Source organism: Uloborus diversus, chromosome 8 (assembly GCF_026930045.1).
Source record: "Uloborus diversus isolate 005 chromosome 8, Udiv.v.3.1, whole genome shotgun sequence".
NCBI lineage: Eukaryota > Metazoa > Arthropoda > Arachnida > Araneae > Uloboridae > Uloborus > Uloborus diversus.
The window spans coordinates 100,361,858-100,378,282 of NC_072738.1; the positions used below are offsets into that span (position 1 = coordinate 100,361,858).

General features: G+C 32.8%; 1 protein-coding gene across 1 annotated transcript in view; it reads right to left on the bottom strand.

The window, feature by feature from the left end:
* LOC129228313 (leucine--tRNA ligase, cytoplasmic-like) overlaps window positions 1-16,425 on the bottom strand; it is a 98,050-nt gene that overhangs the window by 23,833 nt on the left and 57,792 nt on the right. The window contains exons 17-19 of the mRNA XM_054862989.1: window positions 9,353-9,623; window positions 9,052-9,115; window positions 8,450-8,633 (exon numbers count right to left, since the gene is read on the bottom strand). Of these exons, the coding sequence (XP_054718964.1) occupies window positions 8,450-8,633; window positions 9,052-9,115; window positions 9,353-9,623 (519 nt within the window). The remainder of the gene's footprint in view (window positions 1-8,449; window positions 8,634-9,051; window positions 9,116-9,352; window positions 9,624-16,425) is intronic.

The following is a 16,425-nucleotide window of genomic DNA, read 5'->3' on the forward strand; positions in this document are numbered from 1 at the left end:
CAACAGCTACCATATTTTCTAGAGCACACACATACAGCTTCTACATGCATCGGCATACTTCAATATGTTTAAAAAAAAGTCGGTAGATAATATGCAGTGGTGTATAATTTGTAGATAATATGTTGTGTCCCATTATTTTGCATTATACAAGATCAAAGGAATAAAAAATAATTCAGGCTGGAAAATAACTTTCCATTTTGTTCACTGTAGTTTGTTTCGTGCATTATTAAGAAAATGACAAGAAATATTGCGAAGTCAAAGCAGATTTCAAAAGATTATTGCCCAATTACAGTGAAACTTGGCATAGAAGAAACATTGAATTAAGTAAGAAATAATGTTTTTAATGTGTAAAACTCATATGTGAATGATTTTGAACACTTAAAATTTCAATAAAAAAAGCCTTTAGCATTAAAAATTTGATATGTTTTTTTTTTTTTTTTTGAAAAATACTGTCCTTTATTGCTTTTTTCCCCTACTCATGACAGTGATTCATTTATTTTTGTTTTTGACTTGAAATTTGACAGTTAGATCTAATCAGGGATTCTCAACCTCTACCTTCAAAGGACGGGCAAAAAATACGACCACATCTGGGAGATTTTTATGTGGCCGCATTAAAAATATTTAATTATCCTCATATAAATAAAAGCCGATGATCGAGTAACCCGTGTGTTTCAACAATGAAACTCGCGCCACGGCATGATAATTTGATAAAATGTTTTGGTAATGTTTAACATAGAGGGAAAAGCTGTAGTGTGACAAGGCTGAACTCGATCAGTAACTTTGCTGGTAAGACTGTATCATTTCAGGGGAATAAAGAAACAAAAATGCGGTCAATCATGAATGCTATCTACATTAGCTTAGGGTTAATCCAATGGAATTAGAGCTAAAATTTTAACCATCAAAATATCACCAAGCAGGCAATTGCTTCATTAAAATTTAGAAGAAAAGCAGCAATTTTCACCTGTAGTACCTTTATGGACAACTTTCTAGTTAAATTATATTTATAGTACTATTTTATATGATGTTTTTACGTTAATTTTGTGATTACTTTTTAAAATATTCTGTTTTTTTTTCTTCTCAAGGGTTTATTTTCTTACGTAATCAAAGTTACAATAATTAGGGGAGAGTCGAGAAGAATTGGACTGCGGGAGAAGGGGGGCAGCTGCATTTATAAGCCGAAATAAAGAGTGAAAAATTATTTCTATTTTGTCCAGTAGATGTTGCAGATGCAGAGTAGAGTCAAGCGAGAGCCTAAAGCTGCTAAACTACCAGACTAGCTAGATTTTTTTTTCTCATTTTACTTTGGCTTGTTCATGCAGCTGTCCCATTCCTCCTAACTCCCAAACCCTCTACTGCACTTGTCTCTAAATTAATGTATTGATGTTAGCAAGCATGGATTTACCTATAAGCTAAACAAGTTATAGCTTAGAGACCCAGCTTTGCTGAAGGCCCCCTACTCCTGAAAAGCTACATGATTTGGTCCTAAAAATGAAATGTTTGAAAAAAAAAAAAAAAACCTTTTCATTTTCAAGTGCTCGAAAAGTTTGAACATTTGGAAAATATAGTTACAAACAAACCTTGAATTTTAAAATTTCTAACGAATGTGAGGGCTAGGGTGAGGGGGGGGGGGGGAGAACAAATTGCTAAATTCAGCTCCTTGCGGCATAAAAAATGTATAAACCATGGTTCTCATGTCTCTGTTACATATAGCTTGTGATATTTTTTTGGGAATTCACATATGTTTCCTATCTTTTATATCTAGAGTGCTCGGGAAAAAGAGTATAAGTCGCGCCTACATTCAGATCAAAATGATATAAGTCAAATACTTTAATTATTTTCAACAATATAGTTCAAATGAAGGTTAAGCAATGTTGATTTACTAATTTTGAAAAAGAAAATTGTAGTAAACATTGTGAAAATAAACAAACACCTGATGGAGTGGTCTACTTCTGAAATCTAGAAGGAAAGCTGTGGAAAAACAGCTCCCCTTAAAATTCAGTATTTTTGACTTATACTCTTTTGCCCGAGCACCCTAGATATATTAATCTTTTATATATTAATAGGCAAGCCGTGGATGAGGGTTTTTTCTTCTAATTATTGAAATGTTGGTAAATAAAATTCTAACAATCTCGGATAATTAGAGCTCTGTTGTAATGTAAAAAAATAATCTTTATATATTAATAGGCAAGCCGTTTTCTTTCGGTACCGATTTCTCCTCTGTTTGTGAACCGATTTCCTTCATTTTTTTTTGTTCCGTAGCTATTGCCCAGTTTTAGTGTCATCAGTAAAATATTTTGAAATCGAATGCTAAATAACGGAGATATTAATAAAAAACGCATTTTCGTCCTAAGTGGCTCTTTCTACCCGAACGGATGGTTCAATTTTTTTTGAATTTGATATGGTTGGAAGGGTCTTTAAAAAACACTTCAAACGAAAAAATTGTCAGGGCGCCCAAAGTCCAATAACCTACTAGAAAACTAAAACTAAAACTAGAAAACTAGACTAAACAAGAAAACTAACCACTAGAAAAAAAAGTTATAAGCGTTTTTTAGTTAGCGAAACTCAAAAATTTTAATTTTATCTCTTTTCCATTGTTGAACTTCATTGTTGGAAGCGTGAATCATTAAGTTTTAATTCATTTTTTATACCGCTTTTTCTACACGAAAAATGCACTTGAATGCTTCAAGCTTGGTATGGTTGGAAAACTCGCGAAAAAAGCTTTAAAACACGTTTAACCCGGTTTACCCCGGGAAATTAAAACCTGCTATGTTGGCTAGAAACAGCGCTAGAAGCAATTAAAAGTCAGTGAAAATTCATTTTTATTTGCTTTTTCATGTGACATAGTTAGCGTGAAGAAAATACTGGATAATATTGTGATGTTGCCAATTCTCGCTTGAGCATAAAGAAATGAAATACTTGCATTTGTTTTTATTATTGAGGCTTTTGGGGTAACTACGGGTATTTAAAATATTTTCATTTTGATTATGTTTTTGCGATTTTAATATTTAAATAAATTATTTTACGGAGTGAGGGACGACTTTCAGTTCCAGCTCCCAATAATACCTGCATTTGTTATCACCACAAACAGATCTCAAGGTGAATTTTTTTATAAAATTGGCGTATTATTACGATGTCCAGTGCTTTCGCATGGACAATTACATGTTGCCGTGAGTAGAGTTTGTTCATTTGACTGTTGGAAATTTTATATTTCACGGCAAGATCATGCCTACTTTTACAAAAAATATTGTTTATACAGAAGTTTTACGTATTAAGGAAGCTTTGCAGCATCATTTGATTCAGAACGACTTCCATAATTGTGAAATTGGCGAACTTTATCCATTTTGGCACCAATGCCAGGACAAAAAAATATTTTTCTTTTGCATTCGTAAAAAACGAGTACAGAAATATCTATTTGCAAGGAACTGACTACGAATGAAGTCCCTCTTTAAGGTGGGGTTCATTAAATTGTAACCATTCGTGACAAGGCGGAGGAAATAAATGACAATAGGAACATACAATGGGAAGAATGGGACATCAAGCTTTTTTTTGATAAGAACTTTTATGGAAAAGCTGTGATATGTGGCAATGGAAAGAGCGGCTATGGTGAAGTGTGAAGCTTTCGGACAAGGGGGAGAAACATCAAAAATTTTGAAAAGTGCATTTGTCAGTTTTCCCCGAAACCGCAAACAAATCACAAACACGGTTTTTTAAAAAATTATACTATTATTGCGACGTCCCGTATTTTTGAATGGACAATTTTGTAATGTAGCAAGTAGGATTCGTTCATTTGACTGTTTGGAATTTAATAATTTTAACAGCAGAGGTCGAAGCAACTTACTCAATAATATTAAACTCATTAAAAGAAACATTGTTCATGCAGAAGTTTTACGTATAATCTGAGTTTCGCAGGATCATTTCATTCGGGAAGATTTCGATAATTGTTAAATTGGAGGCGCTCTTCATATATTGGTGTCAAATTTTTGGCGCCAATCGCAGCTCGAGATTTTTTTTTACTTTGCATACGAAAACAAAGAGTAAAGGAATGTATATTTGCATATGATTGCCACAAAATAGGGGCTGTCCACGAATGAAGTCCCGCTTTAAGGTGAGGTTCACGAAATAGTAACAGTTTGTGACAAGGGAGAGGAAAGACATGACAAGAAGAGCATACAATGGGGAGAACGTCACAATAAGCCTTTTTTTATTGGAACGTTTATGAAAAGCAGTGTGACATGTGACAAAGGGAAGAGGGGGTATAGTGAAGTGCAAAACATTGTGACAAATGGAGGAGAGGGTCGAAAATGTTGAAAAGTGTGACATCAGTTATACACCGCCCTTAACTATAAACAAATCACACAGTCGACCTTTTTCAAAAATTGTACTATTATTACGACACCCAGTGTTTTTGAATGGACAATTATATGTTGGCACAAGTAGAGTTTGTTCATTTGATACTTTAAATTTATATTTCTAATGACGAAGAAGTAACTTAAATAATATTCATAGATGTTTTATAAGTAACATTGTTCACACAGAAGTTTTATGTATAAATTGAGTTTTGATGCGTCAAGATTTTGAAAATTGGATAATTGGCGATTTTTATCCATTGGCGTCAATTTTTTTGTTTCCAATGCCAGCACGAAAAATGTTTTTCCTTTGCATATGTAAACAAATTGTAGGGAAACATTTATTTGCATAGGGTTAGCACAAAGCAACATGATATCCAAATTAAAATTATTCAAGCCAGCAATTTGTCGACCACACCAATTTCACAATGGGGTTGTTTCCTTCAATCTAAAGTACTACTTTTAGTCACTGAAATAGATAGAAATAAGAGAAAAAAAAATGCTGAGCTAGAAAAAACTTCTGATTTTCTCAACAATTGTTTTTTTTTTTAAATACTTTTTTGAATGTCCGATTTTGGAAATAAGGTGTGGTCTTTATGATGTTATAAGTGCTGCACTTTGGCCTGCGACTCCATTGCCATGCTAAATATTTACGGTTTGCTCTCAACCGCTTTTTCGGGTTATGATAATTTGTGCCGTGCACTAATAGAATCAATGGGTGCATTTTATCGCTTTTGATGTCAAAAATTAATTTTAATCTGCAAACCAATTAAAATAGTTGTTAAAAAATATTAAATTTTTTCAAATTATTTAAAAAATGGTTAAAACCTTTGTTTTTAAGCATCCTCTTTCAGTACAAAATACTTTGAAAATTTTGGAAACGACCTTATTACCGAAATATCCCCTTTCATCCATTTATTTTAAGATTAACAGATAAAAAGCAAAATTGGAATAAACTATTACTGTGGTATTGTGTGTCCGTATAAAAATTGTATGTTTTCAGATATGCAGTTAACATGAGTAAGAGTAGAAATAAAAATGTTGGAAACAGTTAAATTCATAAAAATTCTCAAATATTCATTTATGAATATGGTCGAATTTTGACCACTGGGCGAACACTAGTCTTATTAATTATTTGATCCCAAACTTAGTATTTTGGAAGTTCTTCTGTTATTGCTTGCTTTTATCTTGCTGCTAATGCATACTGTTAATCTGTTTAGCACAAGAAAAAAATATTGCTCTGCCTCTATTCTTCTTCGTTTTCCACACTATTTGTATTTGAAAAAATATTGTTGTAGGAATAAATCTAGAGTTAGGAAAAAAAAAAAACCAAACAAACTTAAAACAGAAGTTTCTTAAAAGTTTAGAAAAATTCGGTAAAACGATAGAGTCAAGTATATTAAAATGTTAGAGACTGGAAAGTGCAAATGAAATGCTTTAAATAAATTAGTCTTTGAGTCTACTTAAAAAGTACTTCAATTTTACTTTTTATCTAGTTTAAACTGTAAATTGTGTGAATGACAAGGATGTTACCGTTTCGATATCTGTCTTCTAAATCTCCACAACATTTCTTTTAAGACTTTAATGCATTCTTTACTAGTGATCATTTTATTTGTCGTTGGGTTTTGGGGGATGATTAAAAGTCAACTTTACCAATAGCCGATGTGAGCATGCAAGTGACAATGCATTGTCTTCTCTCATCTCTTTCTCTCTCTCTCTCTCAGTTGATCAAAGTCCACAATTTGACAAAACAATGAAATTTTTTTATTTTGCATTTTCTTCATTTGGAAAAGAGTGTGAAACTTAGAAAAAAGTTTTGGTTTGTCTATTTTTAACCTGATATTTTGTAGTTTGAATTACGCTTTATAAGGCCTCAAAATGCAGAATTTTATATATATTTTTCACAAATTCCCCCCCCCCCCCAAAACCTAAGGATATTCGATATTGCATTTAAGGCGGTCCTTGAATCACTCTCCTGATACTCTTTCCTCCAAGGTCAATGATAAAATGTATGCATGAGGAGATTATATTAAGGAAAAAAAATGTTTAGTTAATTTTAATTAGGTATAATTAGGATTAAATTATACTAATATGCATTTGCTTTATTTATAAAATAACACATTTAGTGGTGCACACTTGGTGGGAAGGTATGGCTGAAACTGAGTAGGTTAAAATTTTTAAAAGGCTATTTCAAGGGATTTTTTCTCTCTTATAAGGGGTCGCGTTCGTAGTGGGGGGAAGAGGGAGACACTACTCTTGCAACAGACATACTTGTAATTAATACAATCATTAATATTTTTAATTGGAGGCCCCGCAAAACTTAGGGCCGCCACTGCCCTAAACGTGACAATACCAACTTAATCCCTTTGCTTTTCACTGCCTCATATGTACAGTCTGAGTAAAAACTTTAGGTCCAGTGCACTTTTTTGAGAAATTGGACACACCTTAATCTTAGGATTAAAAAGTCATATGAGTGATAATTATTAACCTTAAATACAAGTAAAAAAGACAAAAAAAATTAATTGTAAGTGTTTCATTATCAGAAAATATCCCACATCAATATTTAAACCTGAGTAAAATCTTTAAGGCCAACATAGAAAAAAGCATATTAGGACAAAATTTCAAATATTTATAAGCTTGTGTGGGAGTCATTCCTTCAAATTACTTCAAATATTCTTGTTTTCATGAATGGAACTAGTTTTTGACAAAATTCGGGATGTATTTTTTACCATTCATCTTCGATGGTAGATTTCAGCTCTATTGATAAAGTAAAATGTCTCTCCTTTGCATAAACTCTTCTTGCTAAGTCACCCAATAAGTTCTCTATTGGGTTAAGATCTGGAGACTTAGTTGGTCATTTCAAAGTTTCAACTTTGTTTACTTGGAGCCTATTTTTTGCACTATTACTCGGATGGATAGATGCATTGTTTTGCTGATATTTTTAATTTTCTCCAGCAATAAATTCAGCATTTGGTAAAAGATGACTTGGGAGGACATTTTGATATAATTGTGAGTTCATTTTACCTGAAACAAACGCAACTGAGCACACACCATTGTAAGCAAAGCACTCTCAAGTTCTGACAGACCCTCCATCTAATTGGCGCTTGTAGAATATTTCTTTTTCTTTTCGTAAATCATGCCAATAGTACCTCCGTCTGTTTGGTCCATCCAAACTCCACTTCTTTTTGTTAGAAAAAATATTTTGTATTCATTGGTTATCCCAGGTCATGATTTCCTAGCTAAAGTTGAAACGCTCTATTTTGTGCATTTTCAATAAATGAGGTTTAAGCAATTTTGCAGCATTAATAAAATTTCCACACCTTCTAATTGTGTTAAATATCGTTTTTGACAAACATTTAAACCTATCGTCTTAATAAGTTTTCTGGTTGAGTACTTTTCAGGTAATGTAACAATTTAAAAACTCTTCTTCCATGACGCGAAGACAAAGCTTTAAGTTTTCCCGGGGTTTTTTTTTTACCCTAATTGTGTTTAAATCAAACAAAAATGTTGACTTCAGTCTTCGATCTTCCTATTTTTTCGTAATAGTGCGTCTACTTATCCTTGTTGAAGAAGAAGGTCCAATCTGCCCTCTTTCTTCAACAGTTAATTTCTTACCTTACAATATCGTCACAAGTAGGACAAAAACTTTGAAGAAATTAATCACAAAACTGCAAATTGAAGGGTTTTCACAATCTTGTTAACTGAGGTGACATTTATTACAGTATATGTACTTGCAGTTTTTTAAAAATAATAGTGGCCTTAAAGTTTTTACTCAAACTGAAATGCTAACTTTGAATACATCACTGCTTTTCTGGTTATTACATGCTTTACAAATCCTGTTTGTTATGTTATTTCTTACCAATGAACGTTAATAATTAATAATACAATAATATTAAAATCCCTTTAGCTTTATTTTCCTTTTTTCAAAGAAAATTATACTGGTCTTAAAGTTTTTACTCAGGCTGTACCTCATGTTTTTCGAGCACGAGAATTTCACGATGAGCATTAGGAAATTCTTGTGTACAAAGGGGTTAATACGTTCAAATTAAAAATAGTTAGACTGACATCTGAAAGACTTAGATTAATGAAAATTAAAAACAAACCTTATAAACACCTTATCATTGACAGTTAAAGTTTCACTACTTCTAAGTTGATCTTTTGAAGACATAATTTCTTTCACCCACTCCAAAAACGAATAAAGGCGTAGGACACCAGCATCAGCCATGCTTTCAACAAAATTAGCATCTTCAACTCCATCACCAGCATCAGCTAAAGATAGTCTCATACCTGTCAAAATATTATGAAAACATGTTAAGTAATTATGATGGAAATAGTTGGATGAACTATTAAAACATTTTTATTGAACTAAGTTTCAAAAAGTTTCTCCAGGGGTAATCGAATCCACTTTCCAGTATACTGGCATGAATATAGTAACATTAGTGGTCACTATGTCTTTGGCTCTAACTTAGTTCAAATAATTTCGTCCACAAATTTAAAACTTTTAAAATTAAAGCAATATTTTCATGTAAAAATAAATTTATTATTTTACTGTAAAACTATATCAAAGTCATTCTCCATTAGTTGGGTTTCATGTCTAAGCAAACCCTAAATCTCAAAAGCATTTTCAGGTACAAAATGTAAGCCAGAGTTTAAATAATTTATTATCAGAGAAAAAAGAAAAATAATTAAATACAGCTAGACATACCATCTGCAGAATATTTTTCAACAGCTTGAGACAGAGTAAGAAAATTTCCTGTACTTTTAGACATCTAGATGGAACATAAAGAACGAGTATTAATTGAATAAATAAAATAACAGATTAAAAAACTATTTAAAAAAAACACGCTTTTGTAGAAAAATGAACTAAGAAGTAAAAAAATAACATTTGGATGATAAGTATATAAAGTAATCGACCAAACACTCAATTTTAACGTAATTAAAAAGAAACAGCACAAAAAAGTTTCAACAAACAGCATGAATGCAATATGTATACAAATATTACTTGCTTTTTCAGAGTTCAACAAAAGGTGACCATTAGCTCTGACAGCTTTGGGCCATTTTTCAGGTTCATTAGCCCATATAGCGCAATGGTTGTAAATGAAATATGTCAAGTGATTAGGTACAAGATCCTTTCCAGAACATCGTATATCTAATGGGTACCAAAACTCAAACTCATGTTTCAACTTCTTTAAAATTTGCTTTGGAATATCTGTCTTCGGATAAGGAGAATCTTTAAAGAAGATATAGTCCCAAACATCTGGAGTCAACTGATGAGGCCTTTGAAAAAATACAATATCAAACATTGTTTTTATTTATTTATTTATTAACAAAATTGCACTAAATATGCAAAAAGGGAAATATATCTCTTTTTAAAATATTTATTATGTTTCAAAAATTTTAAACAACCTTTCAGTTGAGCATCAAAAATAATTGTATTAATTTCTAGTAGTTTGAAAGAACAAAAAGAAGAATTGTTTCTTAAAATATTATCAAACAATATCTTTTTTTAATATAAAGTCGAACCTGTCTATCTCTAAACTATGTATCTTAAAAAACTGCATATCTCAATTTTTTTCAATTTCCAAGCAATCTCAATTAATTTCTCATGGCTTTTTTCCCCTGCTTTTCTCAGATACTTCATATGCAAAACCTCTATTTCTCCAAGTTCAAAATTCATTGCTACAAAAATCTGAAGTACAATCTGATTTATTTTATTTTTTTTACTCTAAACTTTGTTTAGAGAACTAAGATAGGCATGATATAAGCCTAAAATAAGAAATAATGGAGGATAATACTCCGCCTTGGTCGCGGAAAAAGCGAGGGACATAGCGAATGCAAGGAGCAAACACTGGTTGGCCCACGATACTATGAGGGGAAGGAGAGAAGAAACGTGTCACTTCAAAGTGACAAACTGGACACGTTATGCTATTATTTCTCCTGCAAAGCAAAAAAGGAAAAGTGAAAGAGTAGAAGGCGGGTAGTAGAAGAAAGAATCAAAAGAATTCTCGGTAATTGTTTTCCAGGAAATTGCTGTACCTTGTGCCTCTTCATAGAAGACCAGTTCTTGAATGCAAAATAGTTTATTTAATTAATTTATTTCATATTTTGTATATTACATTTTTATTCTTTTTACCAACTGTGTATGCATTGCTTGAACAACTCATAGTCACTAGATTGAAATGAAAAAATCAAAACCTCCGTATCTCGAAATCTGTCTTTCGCGAATTTTTTTATGAACCCTCGACCATTCGAGATAGACAAGTTCAACTGTATGAAAAAATTTTATTAAATAACATTCATTATTTACTTTGCTTCCCATTAATTATCAAGGCAGCAATTCCTTTAAAAATGAGAGAAGAAAAAAAAGTCCAAGATACTGATATCGCTAATGGGAAAAAAAAGACCTTCACAAAAATACTTTCATGTTAGTCGAGTTAGAAGTTGAATAATAAATTTCAACTAGTATTACAAAGAAGAAACTGTTAGCATTGCCTTGTGCTAGCATAACATATTCAACAAAACATCTATTAAGAAACATTGCTGTTATCAAAGTTTTAAAGCTAATTTTCTAAAGGAGGAGGTTCAAAAATATCTCTTAAATATAGTTGATTGCATAGTGCATAAGATATTTTGATGTATTTATGAACTGATTTAATGGGCGTATTTTCTATGAGAATAAGGACTGGATTTGGAAGTGTGGAGGCCCCGGGGCAACGAAGGAGTTGAGGCCCCTAATCAGGGTTCGAAAAGATCATCATATTTTCGAAAATATCCGATACTTTGATATATATCCGAATATTTTGATATACAGTAAAAGACCCTTATAACGCACAACTTGGGACCAGACCTTTTGTGTTATACAGGTTTTTGCATTATATAGATCATTTCATATTTTGAAACTAATATTCAGAATATATCTTAATACAGTCAACCCTCGATAACTCAAACCTTGATAACTCGAAATTTTTGATATCTCGAATTTTTTTTATCCCCCTTCATACCTCCTATACTGTCAATGTTAAAATTACCTTGTTTAGTCGAAATTTTCAGTTTTAAGCCCTTGATAACTCGAAATGTTTTGCTATTTCGCTCGGATTCCATTTCCTTTTTTCTTGTTCCAAAATGTGTACAAACCTGTTTCTATTCTATTCTGAGCCGTTCCGAATTTTCAACATTCCTCTCCTTTTGTCATTTCACCCTCTTCCGCCCTTCTCCCCTTCTTCTGACTTTTCAAAGTCACACATCTGCAGGAGGGGAGCTGTGAAATGTTGGCGGGAGGACAGTAGGAGAGTAGGGGGGGGGATAGCTGCTTCTTGTTACAGTTCTGCTGGACCCTCATTCTGTTCTATCTTCATATCGCGTACAGTGGTAAAAAAGAATAATTTCAGATAACTTTCAAAGCTGTCCATTTACGCATAGTTAGCTATGGCAACCAAACGAAAATTAAATACGCTTTCTATTCAGGAGAAGAAACGATTAATTGAAGAAGTGGAAAAAGGTTCCAAAAAGAAAAACGAAATCGCAAAAGAGTTTGGAATTCCAAGCAGTACATTATCGACCATATTGAAAAACAAAGAGGCTATTCTGGAAAAGTGTGCTGACGGCTTTGAGAAACGAAAGAGAATTCGAGTTAGCGAGTTTCAAGATATGGAAAAATGTTTAATGATTTGGATAACGCAATGTAGAGCACAAAACATCTCTCTGAATGGAAATTTAATAAAAGAGAAAGCCGAAGCATTTGCTAAGGAATTAGGCCATTTAAGTTTCAAAGGAAGCAATGGATGGTTCGAGAATTTTAAAATCCGAAACAACATTACATTTCTTAAGGTATGCGGCGAAAGTGCAAGTGTTGATGAGGAAGTCTGCGTGGAATTTAAAGAAAAACTACATTTAATTCTGCAAAATTATGATGAAAAAAATGTGTTTAATGCTGACGAAACTGGACTTTTTTTTAAATGCACTCCAGATAAAACCATGGCTATCAAAGGAGAAGCCTGCAAAGGAGGCAAGAGAAGTAAAGAAAGATTGACTTTGCTGCTTTGTTCCAATATGGATGGGACTGAAAAACTACCGCCTCTAATGATTGGAAAATCAGCTAAACAAGGTGTTTTTCAGGCGTGAAATCCTTTCCTTTTGCTTACGATTCTAACCGTAAAGCTTGGATGACTTCCAAATTTTTTGAAAATTGGCTAAAAGAATTAGAAAGGAAAAGGAAAAGAGAAGAAAGGAAAATCGTATTGTTCATTGATAACTGCAAAGCCCACAACATAATTCCGAAATTGGATTACGTAAAGGTTGAGTTTCTTCCCCCAAACACATCAAAATTACAACCCCTTGATCAAGGGATCATTCACAGCTTTAAGATCAAATATCACCATCAAGTTGTGAAAAAACTTTTGGCTGAAATTGAAGAAGGAGTCAAGTCTTCTGGAGTGACCATATTAGAAGCCATGCGAATGACTGACAAAGCTTGGAATAGTGTAACTTCCTCAACCATCAGAAATTGCTTTAAGAAAGCTGGATTCGTAAAGAATGAAGAGGATGTCCCCGTATGCGACATAAGTGATGAACCTGAGATGAGTGTGTCAAGGACAGATTGGGGACGACTTTCCGAACGTTTGGATTTAAATGAAGTGCAATTTCAAGACTTCCTATACGTTGATGAAGAAGTTGCAGTATGTGGTTGATGGGAAGACCACGAAATTATGTCTCAAATAACCGCTGGCGATCCAATTTCCGAAGAGGATGAAGAAGAAGAGATCTGCAATCCTCACCAAAAACCTACAAACAAAGAAGCCCTATTCGCTACTGATGTTCTACGAAGATTCATCGAATCCCGTCCACATATGACAGAAGAGACTTTTAGAGCACTTTCTCATTTAGAACTTGTAGTGGAACGAGAAAAGGACATGAATTTGAAGCAAACCAGCATCGATTCTTTTTTTAAATGACTCAATATATCAGTAAGTGTTTTGTGAATAATATATGCATTTATTTTCAAAGTATTTGTTTGCATTTTATCCCCCACCCCCCAGCTACCCAAGGATTTTTGATAACTCAAATTTTTGTTAAATCGAATTTTTTTTATGCTCCCTTCAAATTCGAGATATCAAGGTTCGACTGTATATAAAAATCTTCTGTGCGAACATTTGTCACCATAAGGCTTTTAAACGGCTGCACCGATTTTGATCAAATTTTTTGTGCATAATTAAGTTGTAGCAAGCATGGTTTCGAAGCGCGATGGATCGAATCGGAAATGTTTTTGTTAATTAATTAATTAATTTAAACATTGGATGGTTATATCTCCCAAATGATTAATATTTAATTTAACCTATTGTTGAGCGAGAACTGAAATAAATATTTAACTTGTTGCCAAAGGACAATAAGAAAGCCAGCTCTGCTTTTTGTAATAAAATTTAAACTAAAAAAACAGATGTCATAAAATTTAGACTAAAAAAAATAGATGGGTAGTTAGTTTTTTACACTTAATATCTGAGGACGCTTTTTATCCTTTGAGTATGGCTGAAGGAACAAACCATCAAGTATGGGAGAAATAATAGTTAAAAAAACAACTGCTCAGTGGGCATTAGATAAATCAAATTGTAATAAATATACGCATTCTGACCGGCTTAGCAGCTTCCGACCAAGCCGCTTAAAACATTTTCTTTTACTTATATTTTTCAACAAAACGGTTCAAACACTTGATAGTTTATTGAAATTTTTTAACTTTTCAATTTACAAAGTTTAAACAGAACAATGTCTGTCGGATCCTCTAGTCTATACTATATATTTGCACTTCATAATGAGTTTTATCTGCAATGAGTATTAAAGCACTAACATTAAAATTAGTCATTCAAATAAATATATTTCACAATCAAAAGAAAATGAATTATCCTGCACTTTAGCTAGCTTTGTGGCTTGCATAACAGCTGCATTTTTAAGAGCTATCTTTTGTTTTCTGTTTACTGTGAGTACTAATTTCATTTAAAAACATTGAATTAAGGTGGAAAGATGAAAAACTGTCTCAAAATTTAATTTGCCTAACAATTTTTATGTTTGCAAAGGAAAACAGAAGGACTTTTTAAACTTCTATACCTATTGTTTACTTCTGAAAAGTTGTGCGGTTTACAGAGAATTGCGTTATATAGGTCGGCATTATAAAGCTATTCTACTGTATATGTATATATCCAATATTTTCTACCCATGAAAGTTAGATATTTTGTAAAAATTTTATTGTGGGGGCCCCTTTGTTGTGGAGGCCCTGAGCCAGTAGCCCCGCCTGTCCTCCCCTAAATCCGGCCCTGATGAGAATTGAAAAGAAAAAAAAGATTCGGAGCATTTATTTATTGATTGAAACTTTTAGAGGGTGTGAGGCAAGTATTCAGATGCAGCTTTTCTAAAATACATTAGGGCAGTGGTGTCGCAACAGGGGGACGGGGAGGGTTCGCCGCAACTGTCACCAGTCTGGGGCGTGACACCCAAAGTGGAATTGCAAGTTTTGAAAAATACAAATTCTTCATTTCAGAGAATTTCTCCCAATACTTTAAATTATTTTTCCTCTATCAAACGCACCACGAAGGGACGTGGGGTGCTTGCGCTGGGGATACCCTCTGGAGGGGGGCTGATGCCAAATTTGATTTAAGAGTTTATAAAAAATATTTATAATTCAGTTCTGAATTTTACTGCAACATTTTAAATAATATTTAATCTATCAAGCAGAGTAGTATCATTATGAGGGGGAGGGAGGATTTTGTCTCGGCTTTCTAAAAAGTTGTTTCAATTGTGTTTTAGAGCTTCTATTTTAAAAAATTATCAGTCCTCTAATCATTTTTAAAGATTGCCTATTAAAGTGATTTTAAAAAAAGAGTTCAATTTCGAAAACTCTCGGAGTAAGGCCCTCGAGCCTTTTCAACCCCTGACAGTCTGTAGACCAAAGATAGATTAAAATACCTTTTTCATTCTATAAATTGAAAATTTTCCGGGGATAAGCTGTTGAACCTCTCCTCCCCATAACACCACCAAAATCTGCCTAAAACTGCATTTTAATAGCTATTATTTCGAAAAATTTCTAGCGGACTTCCTCCGAATTTCTTCTTCCCCTATCATTATCCAAGTTCTTCTAAAAGGCATTTTTAAAACTACAAATTTGAAAACTTTCTAGGAGAACCCTCCTCCCTATATTATGGGGTGAATATTATACTCAAAATTAAGTTCTTATTGTCTTAAACCAAAAAACTGAAAACCCATTATCTTTTGCTGTGTTTGAGATACATTTGAATTAAAAGGCCATCAATTTCCCACAACCCCTTACTTTTTTGAACTTGCGACGGTGCTGCACACATGTGTTTAGGTCAAGTTATATAAAAAGCATTCGTAGTTTTTATTTGTCTTTGGTACATTTGCCAACTTAAAATTTTGTTGCAACACAAATGTCCTTGTTTCTAATTATTACATGAAGTTCATGTTTACATAGAACATTAATTTTGAATAATTTTTTTAACCTTTTTCGGGGGGGGGGGTGACATCACAAAATACTGCCCCGGGTTTCACCCATGTTAGGTACCCCACTGCATTAAAGTACCTATAAGCCAAATTAAATTGGGTATATTAGTCCTCGTTAGCCCAGGCATGTCTGTAAGTGATCCATCTGTTATAAAAAAATTTTGAAAAAAAAATAGAACCGACTTCAAAATTGCTCTAAAAAGTGAAAAATAATTTTATTCTTTAAACACCATCGATAATACTTTTAAACATAATTTTTGAAGTTGGCGCAAAAACGATCGATAAAATCATTCACAGCCATAACTCAACTACAAGTATAAATTTAACCACGTCCAGTTTCTTCACTATCACATGCATTACGCATTGATGACAGCATATTTGAGTAACGATATAAATGTTTCGTTCCTAAGTTTGGATGATTTTTTGATAAAAATATGAACGAAGCATGGTTACAATGGATTTTACTTTTTGTTTTTGCGCCAACTTCAAAAATTATGTTTAAAAGTATTATCGATGGTGTTTAAAGAATAAAATTATTTTTCACTTTTTAGAGCAATTTTGAAGTCGGTTCTATTTT